This window comes from Neovison vison, chromosome 3, assembly GCF_020171115.1.
Source record: "Neovison vison isolate M4711 chromosome 3, ASM_NN_V1, whole genome shotgun sequence".
NCBI classification, from domain to species: domain Eukaryota; kingdom Metazoa; phylum Chordata; class Mammalia; order Carnivora; family Mustelidae; genus Neogale; species Neogale vison.
Window position 1 is genome coordinate 36,620,881 of NC_058093.1, and position 15,493 is coordinate 36,636,373.

A 15,493-nucleotide genomic window follows, 5' to 3' on the forward strand; every position below is an offset into this window, starting at 1 on the left:
AAGTCTTAATATTCACTTGGAACTTAAACATCCCACACTTGGAGTCAACTCTTATTTTGTTGGACTATTATTTTAAAGCTTTTCCCCCCTGAATTTACCCAATTATATTTTCTCCTATCTCTGATTAGTCGGAGTTAATTAGAAGTACATTTCTTTTCATTGCCCATGTGGACCGCACGTGAAATGGGTTCAACAAATGTTTGTTAATGTGGTTGCTTTGCTGAAGTGTTTATCATTCCAAGTAGAACTATAAGTAGGAAGTTAATTGACAGATGCGCTGCATAGTATCCTCTATTTAGAACAGCCACACCTGGTTATTTTTAACTGGCATGCTTATCCATTTGAACCATGCTTTAGGCAGGAATTTGTGTTACAGACTAATGGGTCACACATTTGAATGCTATAAGGCTTCCAAAGACCTGGTTGTACAGGCTGGAGTTGGAATTGTTTTCTATCCCGATGGGACGGAGATGAGCTGACCATCCTAGATGCATTCGGTTAATCTGAATGTAGTCACAGTTTCAAAGAGATCTGATCATTGTCCGATGTGATTTTTTCAAAATCTTGGTAAAAGTTCAAGTGAAACAAAGAACCCAGCAGATGGTATCTGTAGGAGTCTCATTTAGTCTTTGGGATTCCCACACTCTTTTACAAGGGAAGGCATCATTGTAGGGAACATTGGTACAAAAACAGGGGGCAGTAGCAAGTATGAAGGGGGAAGGGGTAAAGTTGTCTAGCTTATTCAACTAGAAAAAGGAGTTAGAAAATCATATAGATAATCACAAGTATCTATCAATTCTGCTTCCGTGATGCCTCGTACACTTAGGTAGTGACTGTTCCATATGAACTTCAGCTTGACCGGTCTGGGATTCTGCCATGTCTGGTTAGATCTCCAGAATGGTGAAGTGAGACAGTCCAGGGTTACTTGAGATGAAGACCGAGGGGCATCTTAATGAAAACAAAAGCAAGGAGGGTCATTTGAAGGGAAAAGAGTCAGGCAACGGTGTTCAGTTCTATGACGATGACCCAGTTACTAGAGGTCTTTTGAGTGGTTCATGTTGGGGACCAAGAGCAATTGGTCTTGGGCCTGAGGCATGTGGAAAAAAAGTCAAGGAGAAATGTTCCCAGACAGACATGGAGAGTCTGGAGCATGGAATCAGGTGGGGGAGGACATTCTCTCCATGGCAGCAGAGCAACATCAGGGCAGGATGACACTGGCGCAGATGTGGCCGGGAAGGTCGGCACTGGTAGCAGCCACAGCACAGGGCAGTGTCTGGTGACAGTGTTGGCTCCATCATGGTGGAGCTTTGGCTCTGGCTTAGGATCTGCAACCCTTAGGCAGTGCCTGCAGCCAGTGGCAGCCACCATGTCCCGTGATGGCTTTTCCTGCTTGCAAGGGCTCAGAGTTGTATCACCGCCAGTCCTGGGAGACTGGCCAGGGGAGAAAGGGATGCTCAACAGGACCACTGAGTGTGCTACATTCCTGAGCACACTGAAACCTCTCGAGGACCCCCCAGGATCATGGTTGTTAGGGCAGGAGGACTCTGAAGAGGGTGAGAGGGTGGAGCTACATGGCACCCAATGATGAGCAAAATTCAGTTAATCAGATCGACACATTCAACAATAATTACTGACCACTTACTAAGGGACTGAGTAGCCGATCTAGTAAAACACTGTTTGTTCCTGTGAATGTGATACTGTCTTCTTTACTCTGATGGAGTGCCCTGGGGAATGTTCTGTGCCCCACTTATCACTTAATCCTTTTCTCTCTGTCTCTGTCTTTAGACCTCTGAGGTTATCTGGCCAACACTGTTGCAAATGCCTTTTAACTGGTCCCAGCTTTTGGGGGTCTCACCTTCCCAAGTCCTGGTTCTGTGGTTGGTCACCTTCCAGAAATATGAATCTCGGGTCCCATGAACCCCACAACCCCAGTGCTTCTGGACCAGCTTCCCCTTGCTCTCTGGCCAGAAGTAGAGTGTTCCTATGAACACTTTCATAAACCAAAGAGACATAAAACTGAAGAAGGAGCAATTATCATTAATTTATCTGGAAAAATTTTTGAGGATTCCCAGACTCCCAAAACACCTCTCTTAGGCTTTTCTGCAACCTTGGGACACATATTGCCGACAGATGCACACAGTCAATGGTGATAAAGCACAAATGCTCGAGGACATAGTTCAAAGCTCTGGGGGCTTGATGGTGGGATGCTGAGGGTGCTTTCCCAGGAAGGAGCTGGGTAGGGTTGCTCTCCCTGCTTCTGGAACAGCTCTATAATTTCGGCTTTAATCATAAAAGTGAAAAGCCTTTTCAGATTTCTTTCCATCAGCAAAAACAGGTGCTAACGTAGGTCTTTGTAAAGCAAAGTAGCCTAACAGGAACTTTCAAAAAGCAGGGATATTTGCCCAGGGATTTCTACCCTTAACTCTACCTATGTTCCCAGGCCTTCCCCTGGGTCCCATCCCATAAGTACCAGCTGCAGGCCCATGGGGCTGCTGCCTGGATCACCCCTCACCTGTTCCCATCTCCAATCCTTACTGAAGCCCTTCTATGGAAAAGAAGCCTTTCCTGCAATAGATGGTCCCTGTCAGAGTTTTCCCAATTCCCCTTCTCCCACATAAACCCAGAATCAACAACTTCTTTCTCATACCTCTAAGAAAGTCCATTGATTGGGTTATTCTGGTTCTGGTGCTGTGTTTTGGAATTCTTCTTCTTCTTTTTTTTTTTTTTTCTCTTTTCAGCATGCATTTCTCACCAGACTGAGAGTCTTGATTCATCTCATGGTGCCCTCACAGTGTCCTCAGAGTTACCCCCACCAAGACAAGGATAATTCGATAACTACTTAGTTAATTGCATATGCTGCTCCCCCTCCAAGTTGATATGATGGAAAATATTAATGTGCTTTAAGGTAGAAGCTCACAAGCCCTTTTAAATGAGAACAGAGGCATCTTGAAGGTTAGAGAATTGGGGAGAAACATGTAGGAGCTGAAGGCATGGAAGCAGTGCTTCCTCATTGTGTATTTCCCAGGATAGTTATTTTTCAGTTTTTAAAATTTATTTTTATTATTTAAGTAGTTTTGTTTATTTATTTGACAGAGAAAGAGATCATAAGTAGGTGGAGAGGCAGGTGGAGAGAACTGTGGCGACTGAATTCAGGTAGATGTAGGGATGATTTAAAGGTCTGAACAGTGCCAAACTACTCCATTATCTTTCTTTTTCTGGCTCTCTTTTTAAAGATTTTATTTATTTGAGAGAGAATGAATGAGAAAGAGAGAGAGAGAGAATGAGTTGGGGGTAGGAACAGAGGCAGAAGGAGAAGCAGACACCCCACTGAGCAGGGAGCCCGATGTGGGACTTGATTCTGGGACTCTGGGGTCATGCCCTGAGCTAACGGCAGGCGCTTAACCAACTGATCCATCCAGGTTCCCCTCCATTATCTTTCTGCTCTGAAAAGTAGGACAGTTGCCTTCATAAAGAAGTCATTAAGACTTTTTTTAATCCAACTATAATTAACATACAATGTTATATTAGGTTCATGTATACAGTACAGTGATTCAACAATCTCATATATTACTCAGTACTCATGACGATGACTGTACTCTTAACCCCCATCATCTATTTTCCCCATCCCCCACCCCCCTCCCCTTTAGTAACCAGCAGTTTGTTTTTTATAGTTTCTATATCAGTCTTATTTTTTTTGGTCTGTCTCTTTTTTTTGTTTGTTTGCTTTGTTCCTTCAATTCTACATATGAGGGAAATCATACGGTATTTGTCTTTCTTTGACTGACTTATTTCACTTAGCATTATCCCCCCTAGATCCAGCCATGTTGTTGCAATTGGCAAGATTTCATTCTTTTTTATGACTGAGTAATATTCTATCACTACCACATCTCTATCCATTCTAGATAAATACTTGGGCTGCTTCCATATCTTGGCTATCATAAATAACACTGCAGTAAACATAGGAGTACACCTATCTTTTTAAATTAGTGTTTTTGTAACTACTGGGGTAAATACCCTATAGTGGACTTACTGAATCATATGGCAATTCTTAATTTTTTAAGGAGTGTCCATACTGTTTTCCACAGTGGCTGGGTCAGCTTGGCATTCCCATCAACAGTGCATGAGGATTCCTTTTTCTCCACATCCTTGTCAACACTTATTGTTTCTTGTGTTTTTTTATTTTAGCCATTCTTCCAGGTATGAGGTGGTATTTCATTGTAGTTTTATTTACATTTATCTGATGATGAGTGATGTTGAGCATCTTTGCATGTGTCTATTGGCCATCTGTATCTCTTCTTTGGAAAATTGTCTATTCCTGTTCTCTGCCCATTTTCTAACCAGATTATTTGCTTTCTTAGGTGTTGAGTTGTATAAGTTCTTTATATATTTTGGATATTAACCCTTATTGGATACATCATTTGGAAATACCTTTTCCTATTCAGTAGGTTGTCTTTTTGTTTTGTTGATGGTTTCTTTTGCTGTGTGAAAGATCTTATTTTACTATAGTCCCAATAGTTTAATTTAATAGTTTTGTTTTGTTTCCTTTGCCAAAAGAGAAGTATCTGGAAAAAATATTTCTAAGGCTGATATCAAAGAGATTAGTGCCTATGTTTTTTTCTAGGACTTTTATGGTTTCAGGTCTGACATTTAAGTCTTTAATTCATTTTGAGTTTACTTCTGTGTATGGTATAGAAAGTGGTCCAATTTCATTTCTTAGCATGTTACTGTCCAGTTTTCCAAACACTGTTAAAGATAATATCTTTTTCCAATTATATATTCTTGCCTCTTTTATTATAGACTAACTGGCCATAAAAGCATGGGTTTATTTCTGGATTCTCTATTCTGTTTTATTGATCCTTGTGTTTGTTTTTGTGCCAGTACCATGCTGTTTTGATTATTATAGCTTTGTAGTATACCTTGAAATCTGGGATTGTGATACATCAAGTTTTGCTCTTTTTTTTTTTTTTCAAGATGGCTTTGGCTAGTCAGAGTCTTTTGCGGTTCTGTAGAAATTTAAGGATTATTCTAGTTCTGTGAAAAATGCTGTTGGTATTTTGATATGGATTGCATTAAATATGTTGATTGCTTTGGGTAGTATGGACATTTTAACAATGTTGGCTCTTCCAATTCATGAACATGGACTATCTTTCCCTTTGCTTGTGTCATCTTCAATTTCTTTCACCAAAGTTTTATAGTTTTCATAGTACAGGGCTTCACTTCCTTGGTTAAATTTTAAGACTTCTTTAACAATAACTAAAAAGTAACCAGAAGGGTGTTCCTATACCACTTATAACCATTTACTAAATGGTGAAGCATCCCTTTAGGCAGAATCAAAGGGTGGCTCAGTTGGTTAAGCATCTGCCTTCAGCTTGGGTCGTGATCCTGGGGTCCTGAGATCATGTCCCACATTGGGCTGTGCAGGGAGCCTGCTTCTCCCCCTGTCTTTGCCCTCTTCTCTGTCTGTCTGTCTCTCTCTATCATGAATAAATAAATTTTTTAAAAGATTTTATTTATTTATTTGACAGACAGAGATCACAAGTAGACAGAGAGGCAGGCAGAGAGAGGAAGGGAAGCAGGCTCCCTGCTGACTGAGCAGAGAGCCCGATGTGGGGCTCGATCCCAGGACCCTGGGATCATGGCCTGAGCCGAAGGCAGAGGCTTTAACCCACTGAGCCACCCAGGCGCCCCATGAATAAATAAATTTTAAAAATATTTAAAAAGTACCCAGAAGAGAGCCCTGTGTTAAAGACCTGGACTATAACCTTACTCCAAACTCCTTCGACTCAGGGTCATGCAGGGGGCTGACAGGACACCTGGGCTTGCCTCATCTGTGTGACACTTGGACTGTCCTAGGATGGCTGTTAAGACCACTTTCATATTCTATAACAGTCGGTAGAACCTGACCTGCAGACTGCAGTGATTGCCTTCACTATTTCCCCTTAAGAGGAAAGAGTCATCTGTATAGGAATGGCTAATTAGAAGCAACCATTTCAAGTAAGCATTCCATGGCGGACTGGTCCATGATCACTAGGGACTGAGCAACTGTTGGAAATATACCTTTAGGTTTCTTTCTTTTTCTTTTTTAAAGATTTTATTTATTTGAGAGCAAGAGAGAGTGAGAGCATGAACAGGGGTTGGGGGAAGGGGCAGAGGGAGAGGAAGAAGTAGACTCCCTGTTGAGCAGGGAGCCTGATGTGGGGCTCAGTCCCATAATCTCAGGATCATGACCTGAGTTGAAGGCAGATTCTTAACTGACTGAGCCACCAGATCCCCTACATTTGTCTTTCTTTTTAAACAGGCTGATGACAGCAGAAGGCTCCTTGAGTTTGGCGCATGGCTTGGGAATATTGTGCTTAGGATGTGCTTCTATCTTCTGGCAGAATGCTAAGGTCACTCTGTCATAACCCCTGATAACACTGGATCCCTTCTCCTGGGAATCAGAGTCTTCTTCTAACCGATGTTACAGGATGAAGAAACACCCAAGGAACTCAGCCTTGGGATGATGAAACAATGTGACCTGGGATCACCTTTCCCTTTGATTCTCAGAATTCCCCTTTGATTCTGCCTAAAGGGATGCTTCACCATTTAGTAAATGGTTATAAGTGGTATAGGAATGAAAATATCTTGTCCTGGGCTAATAATGACCAAGAAATGTAAAAGTACCCAAGGGAAATTCTGACCCATTCAGATGTCTACCCAAACCCCTCCAACCCCCCCCAAAAGAAAACAAACCAAAAACTGGATTTCATAGTTACTTCCTGTCCTATTTTTAAAATGACCTTAAAAAGAGAAGTAAAAGATAAATTTAGCAAAGTTTACAAGTCAGAAGGACCCATTAAGGAAGTGCATAAAAGGCCATGTGAGATTCAGCCATGGATATTTGCATCAACAACAACAGGGAAGTGGCCTTGAGTCCTGGGTCAATATTCTCCCTGCAGTGTTGGTATATAAGGGGCTCCCACAGCAGAAGGCGACATCAGACCTTCCTCACCTCCTGAGTCTCCCTCCTCACCTCTCCTGAGTCCTTACTCTCCTGACACCATGGGTTGCTGTGGCTGTGGAAGTTGTGGCGGCTGCGGTGGCTGCAGCAGTGGCTGCGGCGGCTGCGGTGGTTGTGGTGGCTGTGGTGGCTGCAGTGGTGGCTGTGGCGGCTGCGGTGGCGGCTGTGGCAGCTGCACCACCTGCAGGTGCTACCGTGTGGGCTGCTGCTCCGCCTGCTGCCCCTGCTGCTGTGGCTGCTGCGGGGGCTGCTGCAGTACCCCCGTGGTCTGCTGCTGCCGCCGCACCTGTGGCTCGTGTGGCTGTGGCTCGTGTGGCTGTGGCTCGTGTGGCTGTGGCTGTGGGAAGGGCTGTTGCCAGCAGAAGTGCTGTTGCCAGCAGAAGTGCGGTTGCAAGAAGCAATGCTGCTGCTAGGAGGGCCATCTGGCCCCTGTCCCTGCACAAGAGATAATGGGATTATCTTCCACTTCATTCATCGGTCCTACCTGTTGTCCTCTGGTAGTCTGAGACTTACCCTCTTGGGTAGCTTTGGTGACTTTGCTCCTGGATTTAGGTTCCTCTTTTTCCTGCTTTGGGTGTTTCCAATGTTCCTCCCTGAAAAGTTTCCAATTAAATAGGACATAGCAAAAACAAGGACATGAAAACTCCAAAAGAAGAGCTGACATCACGGAGTTCCATCAGATAGGATCACGTTATTATTCTTAGATGTATGTGATTATTTCCTTCCCATGTATGTGCTTTTATGTCTACTCCTTTTTTATCTTGTATTTCTATTTGTCAATAACACTTTTTAAAAATTTCCAGTAAAATAAAAACTTTAATCACTAAATGTTTCTCTTTGCCTTTATTTTGATTTTACTTTATCCTACCCTCTAGAACATCTTAATCTCACTTAAACATCCCTTAGAAGAAGAGAATAGTTTTCTTGCCAGTACTGTCCATGTATTCCAGCTATGAACACCAATGGGACACTTGAAAGAATAATGTATCTATATTCTGAATTCTACTTTGAAATGACAGTTACAGAGAAACAAGTGTCCCCCCAAAAAAAGAAAGAAAGAAAGAAAGAAAGAAAGAAAGAAGTGTCCCTAATTCATTAAGAAATGTGTCCCTAATTCATTAAAAAAAATCCTGTTTTATTCACAAAGAACCAATTCAAACCCATTTTCAGAAATGTATCTGCTACCAAAATATGGATGGCTTCATTTGCTTTAGATTCCCATCTATTGTGGCCATTTACTCTTTGTGTCAAGGGCAGAGTTCCACCCCTGCTGAGCAGGCCCTTTCATTTTTTCCCCTATAAACTCAGCCAGCAGTGCCCATTTAGACTTTTGGTATTATTAGTTTAGCTTTCTATCTCCCTAAATACAATGCCAGCAGGTTGTGCTAAGTGGGCCAGCATTGGTGGACATGAGACTTATCTTCATTCTCTTCTGTTTATATTAATTTAACCTCAGTTGGGGTCTTGCTGAGGCTCAAGCTTTCTTTTGACTTTACTTCAAACCTATTTTTTTTTTCTTTTGAAGGGGGGAGGGACAGAGACAGAGGAAGTGAGAGAATCTCAAGCAGACCCCACGCTGAGCATGGCACAGGGCTTGATCTAATGACCCTGAGATCATGACCTGAGCCAAAATCATCAGTCAGAAGTTTAACTGACTGAGCCACCCAGGCGTCCCTTAGATCTTACTTAACAACTCAAACTATAATGTGTGTTTTAAATAATTTTTTAAAAAGATTTTATTTATTTAATTGAGAGAGAGACAGTGAGAGAGAACATGAGAGGGGAGAGGGAGAAGCAGACTCCCCATGGAGCTGGGAGCCGGATGTGGGACTCGATTCCCAGACTCCAGGATCATGACCTGATGCAAAGGCAGTTGCTTAACCTACTGAGCCACCCATACACCCAGTGATGCATGTTTTTAAATTGTATTTCCATTTTTATAGACTCATGAGCTTAGAGGGGATCTGACTGGTCATCGAATGTGAGTCCTTTTGCCAGACTGTGGTAGTCTATTCCTGATAGGAAAACAGTTTTATGAGCAAGATCTGTTTCCTTTATACCTGGAGCAAACTAGAGTTGAGTTAATCCCCTATAGCCATTATTCACTTGGAAGATACAAACTGAAATACAAATGACATTTTATGACTCAGATCAGGAGTAGTACTTAAAAGGATTTAAATATTTCAGAAGAATCTACTTCTTTCTTTCAGAGAAACTCCTAGATATAAAGGTGGGTCTAAGGTATTGAAGCCAGTTCAAAGATAGAGTAGTTCAAAGACACCCTGCCTTAGGGTGTCTTTGGGTGGAGTGGGCTGTGTACAAGGAATCATAATCCAAGGCCAAGTGTGATGCTTGCTGCAGCTGTTTCCATCAGAGGTGGAGAGATAGTTCTCAAAAACACTCAGAGTGGCTTCATAGCACTGTATCTCATGGCTTTCTTGCAAACTCTTCAGTGTATGTTCTCTCTGCCACTTTTGGTCTACTTTGGACCAGAGCCAGAAAGTGGTAGAGGTCATTGTCCCTGCAATGTGAAGGTCAACAATTATTGTCTCTGCATTAATTTTCCTCTTCTTTTGCCAGAAGGCACATGTTTCTCAGGTGGACCCAGTACTGACAACAAAAAGGTGGATCACAATTTAAGGAAAATATTTCTGTAGTTCAACTGAGTTTAGCAAATATTTTCATTTTTCAATCTGATATGTTTCTGCCTTTGTTTTCAAATCCTTATAGGCCCTGCCTATACCTTTCCCAATTATTCAGATCACCTAAATGAAGACCCGTATTTTGCAATTAGATTACAGAGAGGAACATTCAAGAACTGAGGTGAAATGCAGGTTGTGTGCCTTCCCATGCGTTCCAGCCCCTGTCACCAGAGCCCCCATACATGGATCCTGTGTGATTTCCTTGTGGATTCTGTGATAGTTTCATGTACTGGGAATTAGTGTGGACCACGCTCAGGAGGAAGAAGTGAGGGCTAAGTGTGTCAAGGAAAACCAGGAAGCACACTGTGTACATGTGCCATGTTGTGGATGCAACAGCAGCAATGTTTCTTTCTTTCTGTGTATCAACTTAGAATTTGAGGAAGCTCATCTCAGACCCTCTCCTCAAACCCTATCTTCTGAATTTCAAGGGGGGAAAGGAAGACTATCTTTTTAGGGGCTCCCTTTGGAGATATTACTTGACATGGCTACTCAATTCATATATTGTTTGGTGATTTCACTGCATTTGGTCACTTCAGCCTATGTAAGCATCTAGTTTGTCAGGCTCTGCTCTGAGTGACAAGAAAATACTCCATATGGATTTGTGGTGTTGGAGCAAAAATATCCTTCTGAAGACAAACCACAGGGACTTGTCTTTCCTCAACCCCAGCTTCACCACCAGACCCAGCTGGGAGACCCTGCCTCCTTTCTCTCTCAGCTCACTGCTAAACCAACCATGATGGATCAAGAATCTGGAAACCACAGAAAAGAGCCAGGCATCACTATGGGAAATTAATAGAAAGGGTGTTCAGGAACACATTTTATTGTGTGTAATGGTGTAGACTCCTTCAGACAATGCTGAGGGGGTGGTATGAAAGTTTCCCAGTTTGATTATTTTGAATCTAATGCTCATCTTCTGACACTACATCTGAAAACCAATTTTGTAGTTCGTAGTAGCTGACAGACAGACTTCCATGGCCCCTACAATGGCTCCAGAAGAACTTCTGAGAGAGCTGCTTGGGAGGGTATGGATGCTTAGTGAGGTGGTGACTGAATGAAAAGCACTCATGGACTATAGAGCTAATGGGCAAAGAGATGTGAGAGACTCAGGGCTTCCATTTATGTTGCCTGTTGGAGTAATTCTCAGCTATGAGGCCATGACAGTCGGGATCAACATGCAGTAGAAAAAGACCCTAGGAGTAGAAAAAAGTGAGCGTCATAAACGATAAGCCTCAAAAGCGACAATGCTCTTAAGTGATCAAATGACTACGCAGGATCTGTATGAATATTCACGTACTCAGACTGCTGTTGCTAAGACTCTATCAGAAGAGAGATTTGGGAAGAGTTTAGTTTACGACCTTCTGCTGCCAAGATAAAGGATGTGCCCCCTGAGTTCTTTGCTTCTTGATAGACCCACAATGGATTAACCATTTACTAACCCATCTATATCCATTGCAAATAACTTCTCTTGCTTTTAATTCATTGTCATGTTCACCTATACACTACCTGCTTCATGTTGAGATTGAAATGCATTGTTCCCAAGGGATAGATAGTTTAGAGACTGGCAAAAACAAACAAACAAAAACAACAACAACAAAGGTTTTTGAGGCTGATTTAGTATAATTTATTAAGAAAAGAGTTGTTTTGCATTTACAGAGATGGCAATGCAATGGTAAAAACAGGACATAAATAAACACAAAGTTAAAGGCATTTCAAGAACACAAAACATTAGCTATCTTGATTCATTTTTGTCAAGGCAATATTTGAAAGTTAATGGACAGAGGAGGCTGTCCATTTACACTTTGGCTGGTGTTTATTAAATGCAAACAGGATGACAGAAACCACAGAATGTGGGATTCCTATGGGTTGGTGACCAGGCTCAGGTCACGCTTGTGACTTAAAAGTCAGAAAGGAGCTGACAGAAAGGGAGGGGGAAGTCTTACCTACAGCATGGTTACCTGCAGCACTTCCCCAGAGGCCGGCCGGCCGCCTAGCAGCAGCATTGCTTCTTGCAACAGCACTTCTGCTGGCAACAACACTTCTGCTGGCAACAGCCCTTCCCACAGCCGCAGCCACACGAGCCACAGCCACAGGAACTGCAGCCACAGGTGCGGCGGCAGCAGCAGACCACGGGGGTACTGCAGCAGCCTCCGCAGCAGCCGCAGCAGCAGGGGCAGCAGGCAGAGCAGCAGCCCACACGGTAGCACCTGCAGGTGGTGCAGCTGCCACAGCCGCCACCGCAGCTGCCACAGCCACCACAGCCGCCGCAGCCACCACTACAGCCACCGCAGCCGCCGCAGCCACTGCTGCAGCCACCACAGCCGCCACAACTTCCACAGCCACAGCACCCCATGGTATCAGGAGAGAGGACTCAGGAGGGAGTAGAGAGGAGCAAAACTCAGGAGGTGAGAGAGGTCTAATGCCACCTTCTGCGGGTGGAGCCCTTATATACCAGCACTGGGTGGAAAGCAGGAAGACACATGACCACTTCCTTGTCGCTATTTGGCTCTACTTACAGGGAAGAATCACATCATCTCTTATTTGCTTCCCTTTTAGATATCTTTGTCTTCATCACATGTTTAGTTTATTGTTTAAATAAAACCTTTATTCCAGTTTAACTTTGAAAAAACCCAGAAAGTTCTAGGGAGGCATTCTCGGAACCCAGAATGTGGTGAAGCTATCAACAGGAATGGGCCGAATCTCATCTTACCACGATACCTGTGTCTGTGGGGCTTGCAGACCACACCCTGGGCCAGGTGATCTGTGAGCACCCAGGGGCTGGCATGGTCCCTGACCTCAAAGAGCTTGTAATAGGAAGCAATACTGGGAGCTGGGGATGTGAAAGGCCAGATACCATCATTGCATCTATTGACCAGTGAAAATTTCTGGAGCTGGAAACTTCGACTCCTTTCCTCTTCATGTGAAGCATACCGGTGTTCTTTCTCACACCCAGGTTCTAATGACTATTTTATAACAGAAATAAATCCTCTTAAGAGTCATTTTAATGATGTAAATGGACAAGGAATTAATTTTTAATTTTTGTTTTTGAGTAGATAAGATCAGTTGATGTCCTCACTAAGGAGTCTGACCTTGGAGATTTTGAAAGAAGGGTGGGAACTTTGAGGGGTGCAGGTACAGAGGCCACAGATGCAAAGAGGGGCCCAATGTGGTGAGAAAGAGTGTGAAATATGGTGAAGTGTGCAGCTGTGGTCCTGGGTGGGATTGGAGGGCTAGTGACTAACAAGGAGGTGATAGAAACATAGACAAGAAAAACAAGAGCACCAGTGGGCTCCTCATCACGTGTGCTGTTGGAGGAGCCCTCTGGCCTCTCAGGGAGTTCTACAGACCTTCATGGAGATCGTTGGTGGCCAACAGATTCCCCAAACTATGATTTATAACTGGCTTGCTGCCCAGAGCCCATTTTCCCAATCTGGTGAGATTGTTCTTCAGGAATCTGAGTGAGAGGAAATGTTGTAAGGTCCCAGAGGCATGTTGGCATTGTTATTCATGATCTCAAACTATTTTTGAGGTTTGTGGACCAAGGCATGCATTTCAACCACCCAGCTGAGATGAGCTAGGGTTGGGGGTACAGTGGGGTAAGAGATATAGGAATAGGTTAGAGAGCTTTTAAGGAGGCACAATCACAGAATTCTGGGTCAAATATCACCCATAAGAACGTAAACAAGGAATAGCCCTGGATGAGCTTCTTGTGGAAACTGCATTGGCAGCTGTGAGGAAGTGCTGGGTCATGTGTCTGGGTCACTAACTCCATCACCTTCCTCCTCAAGATGGTACATAAGGGGCTCCCCCAGCAGAAGGCGGCATCAGACCTTCCTCACCTCCTGAATCTCCCTCCTCACCTCTCCTGAGTCCTTACTCTCCTGACACCATGGGGTGCTGTGGCTGTGGAAGTTGTGGCGGCTGCGGTGGCTGTGGTGGCTGCGGTGGCTGTGGTGGCTGCGGTGGCTGTGGTGGCTGCGGTGGCTGCGGTGGCTGTGGTGGCTGCGGTGGCTGTGGTGGCAGCTGTACCACCTGCAGATGCTACCGGGTCAACTGCTGTCCCTGCTGCACCGGCTGCTGCGGGTGCTGCTGCACTGTCCCCGTGGTCTGCTGCTGCCGCCGCTCCTGTGGCTGCAGCTCCTGTGGCTGTGGCTCCTGTGGCTGCGGCTCCTGTGGCTGTGGCTGTGGGAAGGGCTGTTGCCAGCAGAAGTGCTGTTGCCAGCAGAAGTGCGGTTGCAAGAAGCAATGCTGCTGCTAGGCAGCCGGTGTGCAGGTGCCTCCGGCACCCATTCACTTGGTAAGACTTCTGCCTTCCTGTTGCTCTTCTCCACTTGATGGTCCTGAAAATACCCTTTCCTGTCTTTGGTGCCTTAAGACCTTCCATCAGAAGAGTCCCCGAACTCAGAGAAATCATCTAATGGAAGAAATACTGATGCAGTGGAGCACCAGAGTAATTATGCAAATTACTAATGAAATCACGATTATGAATACTTGGTTTGATGGAAATATCCAGTGCCTTGCAGGTTTGTCTTTGACCACTTTTTTCTGTCAGCATGCATAGTCCTCCCCCACCCTACCTTTTCTCCTTCCTAGTCATTACATAATACTCTCTAAATTTCCCTAATAAAATAAACACTAGAAATCCATAAAAGTGTTCTTTTTGTCTTTGTTGTGTTTGAATGCATGGAATCCTGGTTTGTTCTGAAACTTGAGAATTTACCTTTGCACCAAATTTTTAAAACCCTTGCAGCTATAGCAGGTTCAAAGCTCCAGCCAGGTCCTTGGTGACCACCCTCTCCCCTCAGTGAAACTTCACTTTCCTGCCAGCCTCTTTCCTCCCTTACAGCTCGGTGTAAGGCTCCCAACTCCCCTGGGAGACACAGTCCTCGTGTACTGATATAAGGGCGTGGCCCTTCAGCAGGCATTAAACCTTACATGGACATTCCCATCAGGACCCAAATTCAGAATTTAATAGTGGGCCTGAGACCATCTGGGCTTTCCATGGGGTCTCTTTTGTGGACACATTCAATCTTTTTCTTCTCCTCTTTCTGTTTTTTGGTGCATGCAGTTTTCTTCTTTCAATTGTTTCAGTAGGTAGTAAACATTTGATGATAACAGACACCTGAAACGTTTCTAAATTTTTAAAATGCATTCAGTTGCCATAAATTCTTCCAGTGCCTCTGTCTTCTCAGCTACCTTCAGCAAAAGTAATACATGAAAAGAACCCCTGGGGAAAGGGGGTTTCCAATGCTTTTTCAAGGGGGGACATCTTTTCTTCCACTGCTTCAATTTTGTCCACAAGAAGATAACCTCTTTTCTTTTTCCTTCCTTTCTCTTTTTTTCCAGTTCCTTTCTTTTCTCTCCTCTCCCTTCCTTGTCCTTTTCTTTCCTTTAATTATTTTCTACAGCTTTTTTTTTTCCAACTGTTGAGATTCTGCAATTTTATTAGCAGTAGAGACTGTAGGCCAAGGAGATTTTGGATCACGATGGTTCAGTATTTTCACACATTGATGCATTTGTCCAAAAAGGGAGGAAGCTCTGCTGGATAACATGTTCAAATGAAATAAATTAACCACAGCCCTGGGCTCAAAAACAAGATCTGATCTCTGTGGACCAAACACAGAACAGAAATGCAGAATGCAAGGCTGCAGCCATGTCCTTGCTGGGATCTGGGTCTGGAAGTGGCCTACAGACACGTGGAGAGTAGGAATTTGATCACAGAGATCAGATATTCCACACAGAGAGGGGATGATATAGCTAGGCTCACTTGAGATGTAGTGTGAGGGTGGGCTCC

General features: G+C 43.9%; 3 protein-coding genes across 8 annotated transcripts in view; 1 reads left to right on the top strand and 2 right to left on the bottom strand.

Annotated features, from left to right (window-relative positions):
- The first annotated feature begins 7,041 nt into the window (after window positions 1-7,041).
- On the top strand, window positions 7,042-13,996 carry LOC122903489 (small cysteine and glycine repeat-containing protein 7-like). Its single transcript, XM_044244356.1, has 2 exons — window positions 7,042-7,413; window positions 13,958-13,996. Exon 1 carries the CDS (start codon window positions 7,042-7,044, stop codon window positions 7,411-7,413), a length of 372 nt encoding a protein of 123 aa, XP_044100291.1. The 3' UTR covers window positions 13,958-13,996.
- On the bottom strand, window positions 11,314-12,052 carry LOC122902378 (small cysteine and glycine repeat-containing protein 8-like). Its single transcript, XM_044241757.1, has one exon. The coding sequence runs from the start codon at window positions 12,050-12,052 to the stop codon at window positions 11,690-11,692; it is 363 nt and encodes a 120-aa protein (XP_044097692.1). The 3' UTR covers window positions 11,314-11,689.
- A 1,182-nt stretch (window positions 13,997-15,178) lies between the features above and the next one.
- The window catches only part of LOC122902377 (thiamine transporter 2-like), a 44,007-nt gene continuing 43,692 nt past the window's right edge, over window positions 15,179-15,493 (bottom strand). For all 6 annotated transcript variants that reach the window (XM_044241754.1, XM_044241751.1, XM_044241750.1 and 3 more), the window contains one exon: window positions 15,179-15,240. In XM_044241754.1, the coding sequence (XP_044097689.1) occupies window positions 15,200-15,240 (41 nt within the window). In that variant the 3' untranslated portion in view covers window positions 15,179-15,199. The remainder of the gene's footprint in view (window positions 15,241-15,493) is intronic.